This window comes from Carassius carassius, chromosome 28 (genome assembly GCF_963082965.1).
Source record: "Carassius carassius chromosome 28, fCarCar2.1, whole genome shotgun sequence".
Lineage (NCBI taxonomy): Eukaryota > Metazoa > Chordata > Actinopteri > Cypriniformes > Cyprinidae > Carassius > Carassius carassius.
The window spans coordinates 7,704,504-7,720,750 of record NC_081782.1 but is presented as its reverse complement, the minus strand read 5'-3'; the positions used below and the strand labels follow the sequence as shown (position 1 = coordinate 7,720,750).

Below are 16,247 nucleotides of genomic sequence, written 5' to 3'. Positions count from 1 at the left end.
ACATCTACAGTGTAGTTACCTGTGTTGTAGCAGTAGTCTGAATCTTCTTCACCTCTTTATCTCTGCCATCATCTGATTTCTCTGTGTCTGATGTGGTGCTGGTAACATCTGTAGTGCTCTTTACCCCAGAAACCCCTGGCTCCAGATTTACTGTCACCGTCTCTATCTGCCCTGGGCATTTAGACAGGCTTTTCCCTTCAGAGACACTAAAACCACTCATCTTAAAGCTGTCATCTTCCAAAGATGTTGGATCAGCGTCAAGCTCTTTCGAGCTCTTCGCCATGAGAGCCAAAAGCCCAAGGTCTGCACTAGAGCTGGTATGGACTTGAGGTTCCACTCCTGAGAGCGGAAGAGGTTCAGATGGTCCCATTTCAGGAAGGAGGTTTTCTCCCGAGCTGACCGCCATCGTGCCAAAGAGAAAGGTGTTGTTGCTGGGAATGGCATCTTTCTCGTCAGCCAGTGTGATGAGAGGACCTGAGTTTTTGTCTTCTATGGTGGCTTTGGGTACCAGAACGCTGTTTACACTGCTGTTTAGCTTCTTCACTGCAGCTGAGTAGACGTTATCCAGAAGAGAGTCCACTTCCACCAAGCCTCCATTCTCAGTGACAGGCAGGAGGTCCATGTCGTCCATCTTGACCTCTGTGGCCTCAACCTTCTCAGCTTTGATATCTACAAGCAGGTCATGAACTTCCACATGGACACCTGGTGCGGGGTTCTCCTCATCCAAACATTTATTTTCAGACAAGAGGTTCCGCCCCGATTCAGTTGTCTCTGGTTCATCCGCTTCACTCTCAGGAGTCTGAGTTTGGGAATCCGGGTCTAGCTCCAGAGTGCCTTTAATGGCCGAAGCCTGGGCAGAAAGCCCTGAAATGGTGCTGACAAGCCCCTTCTTCCCTTTCTTTATGTTCTCCTCTTCCTGTCGCTGGTATTCCTCATACATTTTAGCTAAATATTCCTTATGAGCTTCATATGTCACCTGCCAAACAAAGAGTTGTGACAAATTTAGACTTCTGAAATACAAACTTCCTGAAAAGATCTATCTATCTATCTATCTATCTATCTATCTATCTATCTATCTATCTATTTGACTAATGTTGCTTTTTTAAATGTAAAGATATATAAATGTAAAAAATAAATAAAAAATGTATGCATTTAGCAGATGCTTTTATCAAAAAGCGACTTACAGTGCATTCAGGCTATCAATTTTTACCTATCATGTGTTCCCGGGGGAATCGAACCCCCAACCTTGCTCTTGTCAATGCAATGCTCTACCACTTGAGCTACAGGAACGGAAAAAATATAATATATATATACATATACACACACACACACACACACACACACACACACACACACACACACACACACACACACACACACGTACACACACACATACACACACACGTACACACACACGTACATACACACATACACACACACATACACACACACATAAATACATACATACATACATATATATATATATATATATTAATTGAAATATCATTTTCCGTTCATTTAATTTCTAGTTCCTTACATTAACATTTGTATTGTATTCTAAATGAAATTCTCACACTTTTGGAACCCACTGTACTGTTCATCTGGATTATATCGCCCATCCCTGCTTTCTAGACATCCATATCAGTACTGGCCAATGGAAAAGCTCCCAAGTTCTACCACTATACTGTTGTTCAGCTGACGAAAACTGTTTATTTACTTTGGAGTGGGCTATGGAAAGTGTGTCCACCCACACACGCCAGCCGCCCCACTCATGCTTGATGGCATGGTAGAGAAGAATCCGGAAGATGTTGTAAACCATCTCTGTGATCTTCTGCTCCTCTGAGTTCTTAGGGTTAATGTAGCCGAGAGAGAACATCCAATCCTGCCAAACGGAACACTGCAGCAGACACCTGTCACGCAGAAAATGAGATGGATTAAGCTCACTGCAGTCACTCGTGTTAAATCCTCCCTCTCCTCCGCAAACATCTTTTTCAACATCCTCAAACGACATTCAATGTTACAACCTAATTCACAAACCGACAAGTAACACAAAGCAATTTCAGCCCCAACCTCCATTAAACTTCAGATCTGCGAGTTAATGCTAAGAATGACTGGCAGCTATTTGAATAACACCTGAAGCACTTTGTGTTATTCACTGTCATTTTTTTTCTCGGTGCATTGTGGCATAATAAATGGACCTTTGACTGAGGCAGAATGAATTAAGCTTGTTTCTTTTGCTGAAATACTCCGGGTTATAAGATTGCGGTAAGGATGATTTAATTTCGAACCCATCCCTACCGGCTAGCAAGCAGTAAAGCTAAGGCTTGTAAACCATCGTTACAGGATTGGTTCACCCTGAAATGAAAATCGTCATATTTTACTCACCCAACTTTCCTTATTCAGTGGAACACAAAAGGAACATTTTTGAAGAATTGAATTTGTCACTTTTGTACAATGAAAATGAATGGGGACTTCAAGGCTTTCAAGGGACTTTACAAAAAGGACTCCAATAAAAGTGGGCCAAACTAATTCTGCATTAAATTCAAAGTCTTTCAAAGTCACACAATCGATCTGTGTGAGGAATAAATCAAAACTGAATTTGTTATCTACAGTAAAGTTTGACATCTGCACTAGTTCTCATTGAGTTATGACTGAACTAGTTCACAAAACTTATCTGGGCTGCATTTCCTAAAAGCATCATAAGAAGATCATAGTAACTGTTGGCACCAATGGTTTCTACAGTCTATTTAAGCTTAAAATGCTTTAGATTTGTTCAAGAATTTGACTAATTATAATTCTTGACTCAATGACTCAATGATCTTTCACATAATTAACTAAATGAAAGGGAAGATTGGAAAAGTGGAAAACAACTTGGAGAATTTCCTCACAACTCTATTGTATGGCTTCAGAAGTGTTGTGTGAAACACTTTTATTGTGCTTCTGCATCCTTTTTGAAGCTTGAAACCCTCGTTCCTTATTCACTGTAATTGCATGGAGAACAGTGTGCAGCGCAGTCTTCATAATAATTTCTTTAGCATTTCACAGAAGAAAAAAGCCTTGGAACGACACAAGGATGAGTAAATAATGACACAATTTTTATTTCAGATGAACTATTCCATTAATAGAGAAGATAAATGTCTGGTCTAGTCACCATCTACTGTTTACAGATCTTTCAGAAAAGCACTTTGGAAACATAATGACTTCATCTAGTTTAAAAAGCTTCTTCCTTTCAGTTCTGAGTGGCTCACTGTAGAACTTAATGACGGAGATGATGGAACATAATAATAACAGCCAAGTGAGATTTCAGCACACACTGGGCGGCTGATTAACTGCCAGTCTTGTGACGGCACAGAGGAGCACGTTGCATATGGCTTGGAGAGAAGAAAAGGAAAACCAACAGCCATAGGACAGCAGCGAAATTGGTGTGGACTCGAATGTGTCACTGAAACATCTGCTGCGAGAGAAACACTGGATTATTAAGCGTCACAGGGGTGCCCATTAAACACAACAACAAGGGAGAACGTCACTCTTTTTTTCCATTCTCTTTTCTGGTCCGTTCACAAGGCGTTTAATTGCTGTAATGGGGGAAAGGGTGAGAAAAGAAGAAACCCTCACCGTCTGTTCTCACGGCTGTTACTGAAGAGTTTGATCATGTCAGACAGGAAGAGACGCCGCACCTCCATCAGGTCTGCGCTGGGTGTGGAGTTCTTCAACAATGTGGCCACCACTTTAAGAATCACTGAGAACAACGAATGGAAGAACAAGCATTAATCACTCAAGAATTCTGTCTGATTGGCACAGATGCGGACCAATGAGCATGCGGTCTCACTAACTGACACAAATGAAATGGGCATCACTGGCTGAAGTCTATGAGCAGAAGAAAACGTTTAATCATTTGCTAGTAAACTTTTAACTTCCACAGATGACAGTAAGTGTATTAGCACCTGGCCACAAAATGAATAAATGAGCTGACAGAAAGAATTACTTGGGTTCTGGATCTTCACAGTAGAGTCAGGCTCAGCATGTGGCTTGTGGACGACCTGCGTGCAAACCTGCTCTGTCAAAATCTAGACAGGAAACGGATCAGATGAGACTCATGAAGGAATCATGAAAAAGTGAAAAGTGAAAGTTGTGACATTTGCCAAGTATGGTAACTCATACTTGGAACTGGTGCTCTGCATTTAACCAATCCAAGTGCACACACACAGCAGTGAGAAGTGAACACACTGTGAACACACACCTGGAGCAGTGGGCAGCTATAGATCCAGCGCCCAGGGAGCAACTGGGGGTTCAGTGCCTTGCTCAAGGGCACTTCGGCCATGGGTATTGAGGGTGGAAAAGAGCGCTGTTCATTGACTCCCTCCCACCTTCAACTCCTGCCGGCACCAAGACTCAAACCTGTGATCTTTGGATTACAAGTCCAAGTCTCTAACCATTAGGCCACAGCTGCCCCAGAAGAGATGGCTTGACCCCGACGTGATTTTCATTTTAATAACTGATTAAGCATCAGTTATTAAAATGGCTTAAAATCTGCAAACTCTACTCAAATATTTTGTGTAATGCAAATGTATCGGAACTGAGTAAACAGTAAAAAGTTAGACATGTAAAAACTAACTAAACTGTCTCTTAGCAGTTAGCAGTGTTGGGGAGTAACTAGTTACATGTAACGGCGTTACGTAATTTACTTACAAAATTACTGTAACTGTAATTAGTTACAGTTACTTAGAAAAAATTAAATTAAATGTAAATGTAATTAAATTACAGTTACTTATGAAATTTTTTACAATTACAAAGGGGATTACATTTGAATATTTACACACATCCACATACAGATTTAACTGATTTCTTTCCCAAATTGCACTGACTATTCTGAGACATACCGCCCTAATAATTTCCGGGATGTGGAAATACAGTCTGGTTCGTAGAATCCAGTCATAAAAACGGAATGCCTAACGCGGACGGAATATCCCACATTTTGGATGACTAAATCAAAAGTAGGTCAGTACACTTGAATCAAAACATGACATGGACTAGTGTCTGTGAATATAAAGCCCCAAAAAATGCGATATATGACTTGCACATTCTGCGTGTCTGTGGAAATCAGGCGCGGACTGGACACCGGGAGAACCGGGACAATTCCCGGTGGCCTGGCAGCTGATTTGGCCCGCTATTTAATATCATTATTGTATAATTGCCTGCCGAATGTACTAAAGTTAAATCTCTAATAAATCATAAAGTGCTAGTCATGACTCGCGCGCTCCCCGCGCCTCCGCCAAACGGTTTGGATCAGACTCCGAGTAATCATTGCGAGAGAGAGAGAGAGAGAGAATAGAGTGGACTGTGGAAGCGCACAGCTGGAGAACTACTGTTCAGGGTTTCAGGTCAGTTTCATCTGTAAAGATGCTTTTTTGTCTTTGTTTTTTTATTTATTTAATCAAGCAGCAGCACGTTGCTCATCAGTCATCACTCAAAATACTATATAAAGGACATCATTATTATCTGTTGTAATGTTACAGTAGTAATTTAGCTGAAAATAAATTCCGATTTTTTTTATAGGTTTAGGGGGAGCTACAACAGACAACAACACAACCCTTACGAAAATTTACATTTTAATATTTAACTAAAAATCCAGAGAAATGGTTACTATTTTTTAACTGTGATAACCAAAAATGTAAAATTATTTTACAAATGTATTTATTTAAAAATAAATACAAATCCATTTGAAAAAAAAAACAAGGTTATTAAAAGCATGTTTAACTTTTGTAAGGGAAAACATGACTCATGTACAGTATTAGGATTTTTGCATTCTGCAGTGCTATTTTTTTTTACCATGCTACAAAAATTATAGATACAACCAAGTTAAGATATTTACAATGTTGCAAAACATTTCTGTTTTTAATTTCTAACTCTCTATTTATCAAAGAATCATTAAAAAATTCATCACGGTTCCCACAAAAATATTAGGCAGCACAAATGTTTCATGTGACACTGAAGACTGGAGTAATGCCTGCTGAAAATTCAGCTTTGCCATCACAGGAATACATTAGATCTTACAATATATTAAAACAGAACCAGTTATTTTAAATTGTAATAATATTTGACAATATTACTCTTTACTGTATTGAATAAATGTAGCCTTGGTGAGCATAAGAGACTTCTTTCAAAAACATCAAAAAATTGAACCCATTTAATTACCATTAGTGTATATAATATAATAACATTAAATAACATTAAGGACACAAAATCTAATATCTTTGTATGTACATTTATTTTACATATTTATCAACACACAAATATACTAATATAATATAAATATATTATATATAAAATAATATATATATATATATATATATATATATATATATATATATATATATATATATATATATTATTTTATATATAATATATTTATTTTATATATTATATATTTTAGATTTGTATATTTTTATATTAAGCTGAATATTTCGGAATGACTACAATGTTGTATTGAGATCCAGAATAGAAATAACCACATTATTACCTCATACAGTGTGTTGTACGTAGTTATCGACAGTGTGTTGGAGTGCAGCATGAGTCGTTCCCCGAGAAGAGTGAAGAGACTGTTTGTGTGCATGATTTCCACCTTCCTCCTGTTACACACCACAAACACACAGAAAACATACTGTAGTTAAAATGCAAACTTTCTTACACCTCACAGCTAATGTCAAGCTATCAGGAACAGGCCTTGATGGCGACTGAGCTTGGCACCTTTTGCAGGGTTTCAGGTACCTTCAGTTTTTTTCCCACAGAATAACGAAGGAGCCACCTCTGTGGTCTCGTACTGGGAGATTTGTGACGTTCACAATCACAAAATATCCAGCAGCACATCATGCTGAGGTACTGTCAGGATGCTAAGCCTCCTAAACCCAGTCCTAACAGCAGGTACAGACAAATGGGGACTGTACAGTAAAATGACAGGCAGAAAATAGTATGTTTTAAAGTGCCTGTGAGCAGTCAGGATGGTAACCACTCAGCGATGGATACGCTAATGATGACAAAAAGCAAATGTGGATTTTATGTGCACTCTAGGCTAACGGCTGTACAAGTCTGCAAATGTCAGTGGGCTTGTAAAGCTCTAAAAACAGCTCAGATGGCCTTTATATTTTACTAAGTGTTCATTTAAGGGAAACGGCCTCACACACGCACTTACACTCACACTAATGCACACACACACATATATATGCTGTATGTTCAGATATATATACAGGGTAGATCTGACAATATATAGAGTGCAATGGATTTTTAAATAACATTGTACATGTACTTGCATCAGTGGGCAGGAATGCTTTATTTATATGTGAGCATGTGGTTATGTGGTTATGAGTGTTAATCAGCTATTTGGTTCATTCAGTCAGTTTAAAGCTTTTTTAGAGTCTCATTCTTTACATAATGTGATGCTGTTTTTGGACTGATCCTCGACTTATACATTTTTTATGAATAATCCTATCTTTTGGTTTGCATCCATCCAGTTTCAGATAATAAAAAGATTAAAATGAAAGAAAACATATCATTCAAAACATGCATTACACATCATGATTATTATATGTACATTTTTTATTTTTATATTATATTATACTTTTTATTTTTCAATTCCAAATAAATAAATAAATAAATACAGTAAAAAAAAATCAATTATTAGAAATCATAATTTAAAATACACTAGTGGTCAAAGTCTTCTTTTTCTCAGAAGCATTTTCTTTAGCTTTGCCATCATGGGGATACATTACATTTGACAATATATAAAAATATTAATCACTTATTTAAAATATAACTCTTTACTGTATCTTTGATTAAATAAATGCAGCCTTGGTGACCCACACATACATACATACATAGTCTACTCACATTTTTTATTTATATATTATACATTTTAGTTTTGTATATTATTTTATATTAACCTGAATATTCTGTAATGCTGTATTGAGATCCCGAAAATAAATAACTTTATATTACTAATAATAATTATAATAAAAAATAAAAATGATTAATAATACATGGTCAAAACTTTGGAATAATTAAGAATAAAGAAGCAGGAAAAAAATATATTCAACACTGATAACAATAAGAGATGTTTCGGTTGCACTTTATTTTACAGTACGTGTACTTACATGTACTTATAGTGTACTTACAGTGTATTTATCTAAGAAAGTTCTGATAATACAAGGTAACTACATGGGGTAGGGTTAGGTTTAGGGGTAGGTTCAGGGTTAGTACCTAGTTATTACATAGTTATTGTAATTACTATAATAAGTACATAGTATGTACATGGGGAACAGGACAGCAAATCAGAATATTAGAATGATTTCTGAAGGATCATGTGATAATGAAGACTGGAGTAATGGCTGCAGAAAATACAGCTTTGCCTTCACAGAAATAAATTACATTTTAAAATATATTCAAACTGTAATTTTAAATTGTAATAGTATTTTATAATATTGCTGATTTTATTATATTTTTAATCAAAACCGCAGCCTTAGTGAACATATGAGACTTCAAACTTTTGACCACTAGTGTAATTATTTATTAATATTTATTTATAATAATTAAATACTTAATTACATACACGTACAGTAGATATAAAACTGCAATATAAATACACACTCACAAACAGCAACATACACAATCACACACTAGTTAAATTTTAAGGCTTCTAGGTTGAGTATTTCACTATACTGTAAGTACCAAAAGCACTGGAGCCATAGAAGAAGACTTCAAATAATCAGAAGAACTTTCAAATTTCATAAACACGTTACTGAAAGGTACTCTGTCCTTATGCAACCACAAATTTCACCTTGTCGGATACACTTGAGAAAAAGATAATGACTTTTGGAAGGCTTCATTGTAAATATGTCTCTGGGAAAGAGAAGAATAGATGTACTCACTTGTGGCCTAAGTGTTTGAGGAAATATGCCAGAACTTTCAGAGCCTGAACTCGGATGCTTTCACTCTTAGAAGCCAGTAGTTTGTACACCACCCTGAAAAGCAATGAAATTAAATTAGAACTAAAAAAAGAAATATTCTGAATTATTTCACTAACATTTTGTCAAAAGCCAAGAAACAGTGGGAAAGTGCCAAACACTTTCTGTTTCAATGTGGCTGCTGCTAAAAGAATTAGAAACTGGCAGATAATAATATAATACTCAAGAGGAAATGGCATTGTGTAAAGCACCATGAAGCTGTTCATCAAAGTCATATCAGTTATTTTAAGCCAAACCCAAAACTTCAAAAAGCAAATAACTCTATCAAATCCATCTATATTTCATTAGCTTGACATGCAGGGTGTGAGCTTTATCCTGCTTGTCAGAAAAAATAAATAAATATGAAAATATCATCGCAATTCCTATGTTGAGTCGTGTGAATAATTCATGATTTTATCATGTAGGCAAACTCCATCATCGCAGACAAGATGAAATATAATGAAATTTGACTGTGCGTGTGTGTGTGTGTGTGTGTGTGTGTGTGTGTGTGTGTGTGTGTGTGTGGAGTAAAAGGCTGGAGTGAACTCAGATCTCACCGGATGCCGTTCCTCTTGTCAAATGCGGGAATCATGGAGGCTGGGTGCTCAGACATAAGGGCCACCAGCAGCTGAAGAACATCATGGAGGTTCTCATCCTGAACAGATTAAAACACATAAGCATTTAATGCTCAATTTTATTCAACTACAAAACCAAAGTTAAACATTTGTATAGGTATAAATTTTCTTTAACGGGGCTATTTTCTACATTTTAAAACTACTTAATAATGGGCATATGGAAAAAAAACGTTCTGGGATGCTCAAACAGTACTAAATGAGTATATAATTTTTTTTTTTTTAACGTTTTTTGAAAGACTCTTACACTCATACCAAGGCTGCATCTATTTGAAGAAAAATTCAGTTAAAACAGTAATGTTAATATTATTACAATTTTAAATCATTAAAAAAAAATTGGATTCTTTAATTAATAGAACGTCCAAAAGAACATAATTTTTACAGTATGTGTCTGGTTGTTGGGTGATTTTTCTTAACAATCTGGCCCAAATTAAACATTTAAGAAAATATCTAAAAATAATGTTTTATTTTAGTTCTAAAATAAATAAATAAATTTGATTAATTTGAATTAAAAGTAAGTTTATTGATTTTAAAATAATTACACATTCACAGGCACAATTTTAATTGTCTAAGGCACTAATTTCATGAGTTGAGGGGAAAAAATTATTAGAATCAAAATTATTTACTTGACACTTTTAATAATTCAATAACAGCTGAATTATTATAATTTAATAACAGTTCTGCATAAACCCTTTTTTTTAAAGAGTGTTCTGTATAAACTATCTATACCAAAGAAAACATAACTAATAGGATTTCAGATGTAAGCCTGAAGCTTAATTTTCATTATTGAAGGTACTGTAGAATGCAAAAGGAAGTCATTGGGTTACTGATTTTACATTTCAACAGTCAAATATCCTTAAGTGGCATAAATTTGGGCCCATTTAGAAACATAATAAAAAAAGGAAATCTTCTAAAACAGATATATATCAGATTCCAAGAGTCTGCCGAGGGAAAACGTCTCTAAGTTATGCATGTAGCCATGGTTCCCCAAGGTAACGAGACACTGCATCGAAACGCTATGGGAACACCTTCAGCGTGACCATGCTCTGAATCACATGTGTAATCAGGCCAATGGATTGGTGAGATGTCATGGGCTGGGTGACGTAGAGAACAGGAAGCTTAAAAGCTTGTGAGGTGGATAAAGCAGCAGCTTCTGGGAAATTAAATAAGCCCTCGCAGGGATGCCGGAATCATGGTTATATGTGTAGCATAGATACGTTCCTCTTCAGGAGCTCAAGCTGCATTGAAATGCTATGGGAACGAGTAAGCCCACATCGCCAGACTTAAAAATCCCTGTTTAGTGTGGAAGAGCACAACAAAGGTGAGAGAAAGGGAGCCAGGAGTGGCGCAGAATGCAGGTAAGAACCTGACAAAGTAAGTGGGGTGGACATCCCACAGCATCCTGAAGGCCAACTTCTGAAGGAGTGAGCCTTGGCCCCCGAGAGAGAGGGGAGATCAGCGGACTCAAAGCTATGAATATCATCCTGATCCACCACTTAGCATAAGCTTCTCTGGCCTGAGGCCTCAGCCTAAGCGCACTGTGGGGGAAACATGTAACTAGTGGGTCTCTCTCGAAGAGACCGACCACCATGAGGGGTGTGGTAAGCAGTTAAGGCTGCCACGGAAACCTTCAGCCAGCAAGAACTACAGCATTGAAAAAACTGGGCAGTTAACTGGGTCAAGCTGGCAGTTGCCACATCAAGAAGTGAAAGTTCACTTCAAGGAGTACAGTTTCCTCATGGAGGAAACTCTGGACTGCAGTATGGTCTCAACAACCTTAGTTGAGCTGTGCCCTCTCAGGGGCCAAAACCCAAAACTCCAACACTCCAAGCTGTGGTAAGGCCCCACCTGAGAGAGGAGATCCCTCCTGATGGGACTCTCCCATGAAGAGCCATTGAGAAGGGAAAATAGGTCCGTGAATACACTAGCCAGGCCAGAACGGGGCTACTGATAGAAGACTTGCCCCATCTCGGCGCACTCTCTCCAGAATTCCCGGGAGCAAAGTAATCGGGAAAAGGCATACAGACAAAGCCTCTGCCAAGTCTGTACCATACCGTACAGTCCAACAGGAGCTGGATGCATCAGAGAGAACCAGAGGGGACAGTGTGAGGTCTCTTGAGTCACAACAAATCCACCTCCAAACCTGCTTCACCACCTCAAGGTGAAGTTTCCATTTTCCAGGCATTGGGCCCTGCCTTGACAGGATGCCTTCTCTTATATTGAGATGCCCAGGGATATAAACTGCTCTCAGTGAGAGGAGTTGACCCTGGGACTACACAAGGATCTGGTGCGCCAGCCTGCAATGGGGGAAAGAACGCAGACCTCCCTGGTTGTTAATGTAAGAGACCACCGATGTGGTCATCAGTGATCTCTTAGGTATGGGAGAAATAGTTTCAATGCTAGAAACATGGCCAGGATCTCCAGGCAGTTGATGTGCCATGAGAGATGGCTGCTGTTCCACAAACCACTGCATGAGCAGCCACTCATGACTACTCCCCAGCCAGTGAGGGTGCGTCTGTTGCCAATGTTAAGTGGTGACAAGGAGCTCCCAGCAGCAGGCCCTGAGACAAGAACCAAAGGTTTCCTCCACATGTCTAAGGCACTAAGGCATAGCTGCGTAACCTTGATCATGCGAAGCGGATTTCCTCATGGAGAAACCCCTCGGCCTTGGGCCACCACTGTAGGGGTCTCATGTACAGCAGGCTGTTGTGAGGATCAGACTGAACCGAGCAGGAGACAATAGTGCCTGCATCGAGGTCAAATCCCAGCCCACGTCCAGATAAGTGGTTCTCAGTAATGGAGAAAGCACATTTTTCTTGGCATTTAGTCTTAACCCCAGCACGTTCGTATGGGCAAGAACAACACCACAATGTTGTACCGCCTTCTGCTCCAATAGAACTAATATCAACAAAATGTTGATATACTTCAGTATGCGGATGCCCTGGGGTCACAGTGAAGCCAGAGCAGCATCTACACACGTTCATGAAACTGTGGGGTGAGAGTGCAAGGCTGAACAGAAGAACCAGATACTGCAAAGCTTCCCCATTGAAATGAGGCGGTGGAGAACAGAATTGGTTTCTGGGGAGAAACGGGCACCATATAATGAGGTGTACACCACTTTTCCCTAGAGGGTGCCGGATCTCAAAAGTCTTTAGGCGTCAGGACGTTTTAGTCGAAGACTATCCAGCAAGAATGACGGTCCATAGATCAGCCTAAACATCCAATGTAATGTTCCTTTTTTTAGGGACATTTACAGAATGAATACAGCCAGCCCCCTCAAGAGCTAACTGTGCGTGCTCTGCTCCAAAACAGACTACACACAAATCACGTGGATCCCCAACCCCGAATTTAGCGAGGGCAGGGAGAACGCGTGACCCAAGAGCAGTCTGCTCATATGCAAACAATATCAATCTCCACGGAGAAAGACAGCTGCAGCTGCTAGCTCTCACTCAAAGGGGGTAGAGACTGCAGCATGGGCTGCCGAACCCCGAGAGAGAGAGCGCTAGATCTAGGGAGGAGAAAGGGTGAGCCCGTCTCCAACCCGTCAACTAAATTAATGTGCGATCTCAATCGCCGCCATGCCTCAGCAGCAGCAGGACTGGAACCACAAACACGGACACACTCCTCAAAGTGTGTCCGGCGGGAGTGTAGCTTTTGCAGTGGGAAGAAGCACAATCAGCCCCCTCGAGAGCTGACTGTACGAGCTCCACGCCCAGGCAAACAACACACAAACTGTGTGTATCCCCACCCGTAACATGGGCAGGGAGGAACAGTCTAAAATGCTGCTTGCTCTTGCCCTTTTGAGAAGCATTAGACATAATATGCTTGTGCAACTGAGACAGACAACAATAAATAAGAATGACACACACAGAGTGCTTGCTGATTGACAGAAATCTGCCACTATATACACCACACATGCTGTTAAGCTTCCCGGTCTCTACATCACCCCGCCCGTCCTGCCCATCCATTGGACTGATAACACACGAGATTCAGAGCGTGGTCATGTTGAAGGCATTCCCATAGCGTTTTGTCGCAGCTTGAGTTCCTGAGAGGGAACTGTAATACGGTAAAGACTCACCTCATGCATGGTCAGCAGGTAGTTGAGAATACTTTGAAGCTCATCTTCTTTAACACCTCGGTCCTGAAGAATAAAAAACAAACAAGAAAATGCTGAGCAACGCTACTTTTTGCAATATGCTGTTGGTAAATACCCAACTGCACTTATAAGCTGCTACTGCCATCAGCATGCTGACAGACTATAAAATATAAATAGAAAGAAAACACACATAATAACAACGAGTTCAAATTCAGTAAGGCTGTTTGTGTTTGCTGAAATTACTGTTCACAGCAAATTTGGGTCCTGACTTTTACAAGCTGTCTCTTATTATAAGGAAAGCATCATGAACTGTCTGTTTCTAGCAGTGCTGATAAATGTCCACGTTTCCTATTACTGCAAAAGCACAGGCAGCTTGAGAGCTAATTGTTGTTTGCTCGTGGTTTGGCTACCCGACAGATTTCTTGATATGGTAGCATTGGTCTGAACAAGTGTACTCTTTTTTTCTACGGTCCTGTTAGAAAATGGTTAACAGCTGGGGCTGGTAAATGAGAACGAAAACCTGCCAAAGCTACAGCCCTAGAGCTGCTGTTTTCTGTACTTAATCAACACGTGTATTTGTGACAGGCACACACAATTAAAAATTATATATTGTGACGGGAGGAGCACAAGACAGACACAGTGGGCGTGGCGTCAGGCCTCGAAGAGGCTTTTATTAACAGAAAATCAAATAAAACAGGGGATAAAAGTGGCCAAAGGGGAAGAGTGTCCAAAATAAACAGGGAATCTGGTGTCCTCGTCGTGCTGCGGGGTTTGTGTAGGTAAGGCAGTGTTCATGGAGGAAGGGTCCAGGTAAGGGGCGGAGTCCGGCGGCCGCACGCGCTCCCCTCTTCGGTCCGGGGCGCGAGGGGCGGCGGCTCTCTCGTTGGCCGTGGCGCTGGCAGGGGATGGACGGCCCGGCATCCTGGCCCGACGGCCGTGTAAACGGATGCGATTCCCATCTGGATCGCGAGTCCGGCAGCTCACGTCTCAGGTGGCGCGGGAGTCCCTCAACGCACCCATCCTGGACCCACGAAGACACCAGTGTGCATGCACGGGGAAGAGACCGGTCTCCCGAGGAGAGGCGCGTTGGGCTTTTAAACAGCGGCGGTGATGAGGCTTCATTTCCTTCAGGTGTGCCCCATCACACGCCGCCAGCCCTGACTCGTCCAGCGCCCCTCCTCTCACACAACCACTCCAGTCGGGAGCCTGGTGAAGGGCGGCGATTTAGGACGGGGTGCCGGTGACAATCAGGGAGGAGGCAGCTGACTCGTCACAATATATATATATATATATATATATATATGAAAATTATGCATTTTATCTATCTATCTATCATATATATAATCTTAAACGTTTTTAAAAGTTTGACGGTTAGCAGTTTGAAGTTTAAAGTAGCTTTAAAGCTAGATAGATAGATAGATAGATATAAATGCTGCTCACCTTCAGTATGAGCTGTTTGAGGAAGAGCAGCATGAAGGCTCTGAGGGAGGTGATCTCTTTCTGTGAGGGCCGAGGACCATCTGCAAACACAAAGTCATAGAGGAACTGTTACAACAAACTACACTACATCTCAAAAATTGTATGTTTCACAGATATTGGCCTTAAATTAATAGCAATAGTGTCAAAGAGTGTCAGTGGAGAGCTGCGACATGGACAGCAGCTTCTGGCAGCCGAGAAGAGCTTTACAGAGGTCAGAGTTCTCAGAAGAAAAGCCAAGCCCTTATTAACTCCAGATGGGAAGACAGCTAGAGTTCAACAGGCCACAGTTCATTTCAGTAACATCTGTGATGCTCTCTCATCCTCCTAGAGCTCCTTTTGAGCACAGTGTGCATGTGTGACAGCTTTTCATTTGCTGTTTTACTGGGAATGGCCTGAGCATTGATATAAAATGAAACACAAATTGATTAGCTGTCATGTTCACACATTCATCTTGGGAAGTCTGATCACCACCAATCATTCATTACTACACTGTCTGAAATGATCAGCTCTGCTTCATTTAAGATGTCTCTTTCCCTATTCATTTGACAGCAGCGACCAGCAATTTTGAGAGAAATTACATGTCTCTTAAGGTTTCATTCATCAAGAACTGTAAAGCAAAATTTAAGCAACTAGAGCAGTTTTAACCATTTACCTCAAAATAAAGATCAACATGTTCAGATTTTGCTTCACTATATATTTCTGAATAAACGGAAGCAGTCCAGTTACTAATTAAAAATTCTGCTAAATATGTATTCATTATTAACGCAAATATTAAACAATTTAAACAGTCATTCAATAAGCAGATTATATACAAATTTATTTTGATTCAATCCTAGTTTTTTTTTTTTGACAAACGTGTTTTAAATGTAAATATTCCATCATAATCATTTTATAGTGTTTTATTTATTTATTTATTTATTTTTACAATTTTTGTTGACTACTATGCACAAAATAAAATATAAAACCTTGGGCAACAGCAATTTGTCACCCAAACAAATGTTCAGTTTTTATCCTGTAAAAAATAAATACATAAATAAATAATTC

The 16,247-nt window shown here is 39.6% G+C and overlaps 1 protein-coding gene across 11 annotated transcripts in view; it reads right to left on the bottom strand.

Annotated features, from left to right (window-relative positions):
• The window catches only part of LOC132107837 (neurobeachin-like), a 275,916-nt gene that overhangs the window by 153,276 nt on the left and 106,393 nt on the right, over window positions 1–16,247 (bottom strand). For all 11 annotated transcript variants that reach the window (XM_059514113.1, XM_059514115.1, XM_059514114.1 and 8 more), the window contains exons 14-22: window positions 15,165–15,244; window positions 13,707–13,769; window positions 9,554–9,651; window positions 8,922–9,014; window positions 6,521–6,629; window positions 3,986–4,067; window positions 3,616–3,739; window positions 1,718–1,910; window positions 20–976 (exon numbers count right to left, since the gene is read on the bottom strand). In XM_059514113.1, coding sequence (XP_059370096.1) covers window positions 20–976; window positions 1,718–1,910; window positions 3,616–3,739; window positions 3,986–4,067; window positions 6,521–6,629; window positions 8,922–9,014; window positions 9,554–9,651; window positions 13,707–13,769; window positions 15,165–15,244 — 1,799 coding nt within the window. The remainder of the gene's footprint in view (window positions 1–19; window positions 977–1,717; window positions 1,911–3,615; window positions 3,740–3,985; window positions 4,068–6,520; window positions 6,630–8,921; window positions 9,015–9,553; window positions 9,652–13,706; window positions 13,770–15,164; window positions 15,245–16,247) is intronic.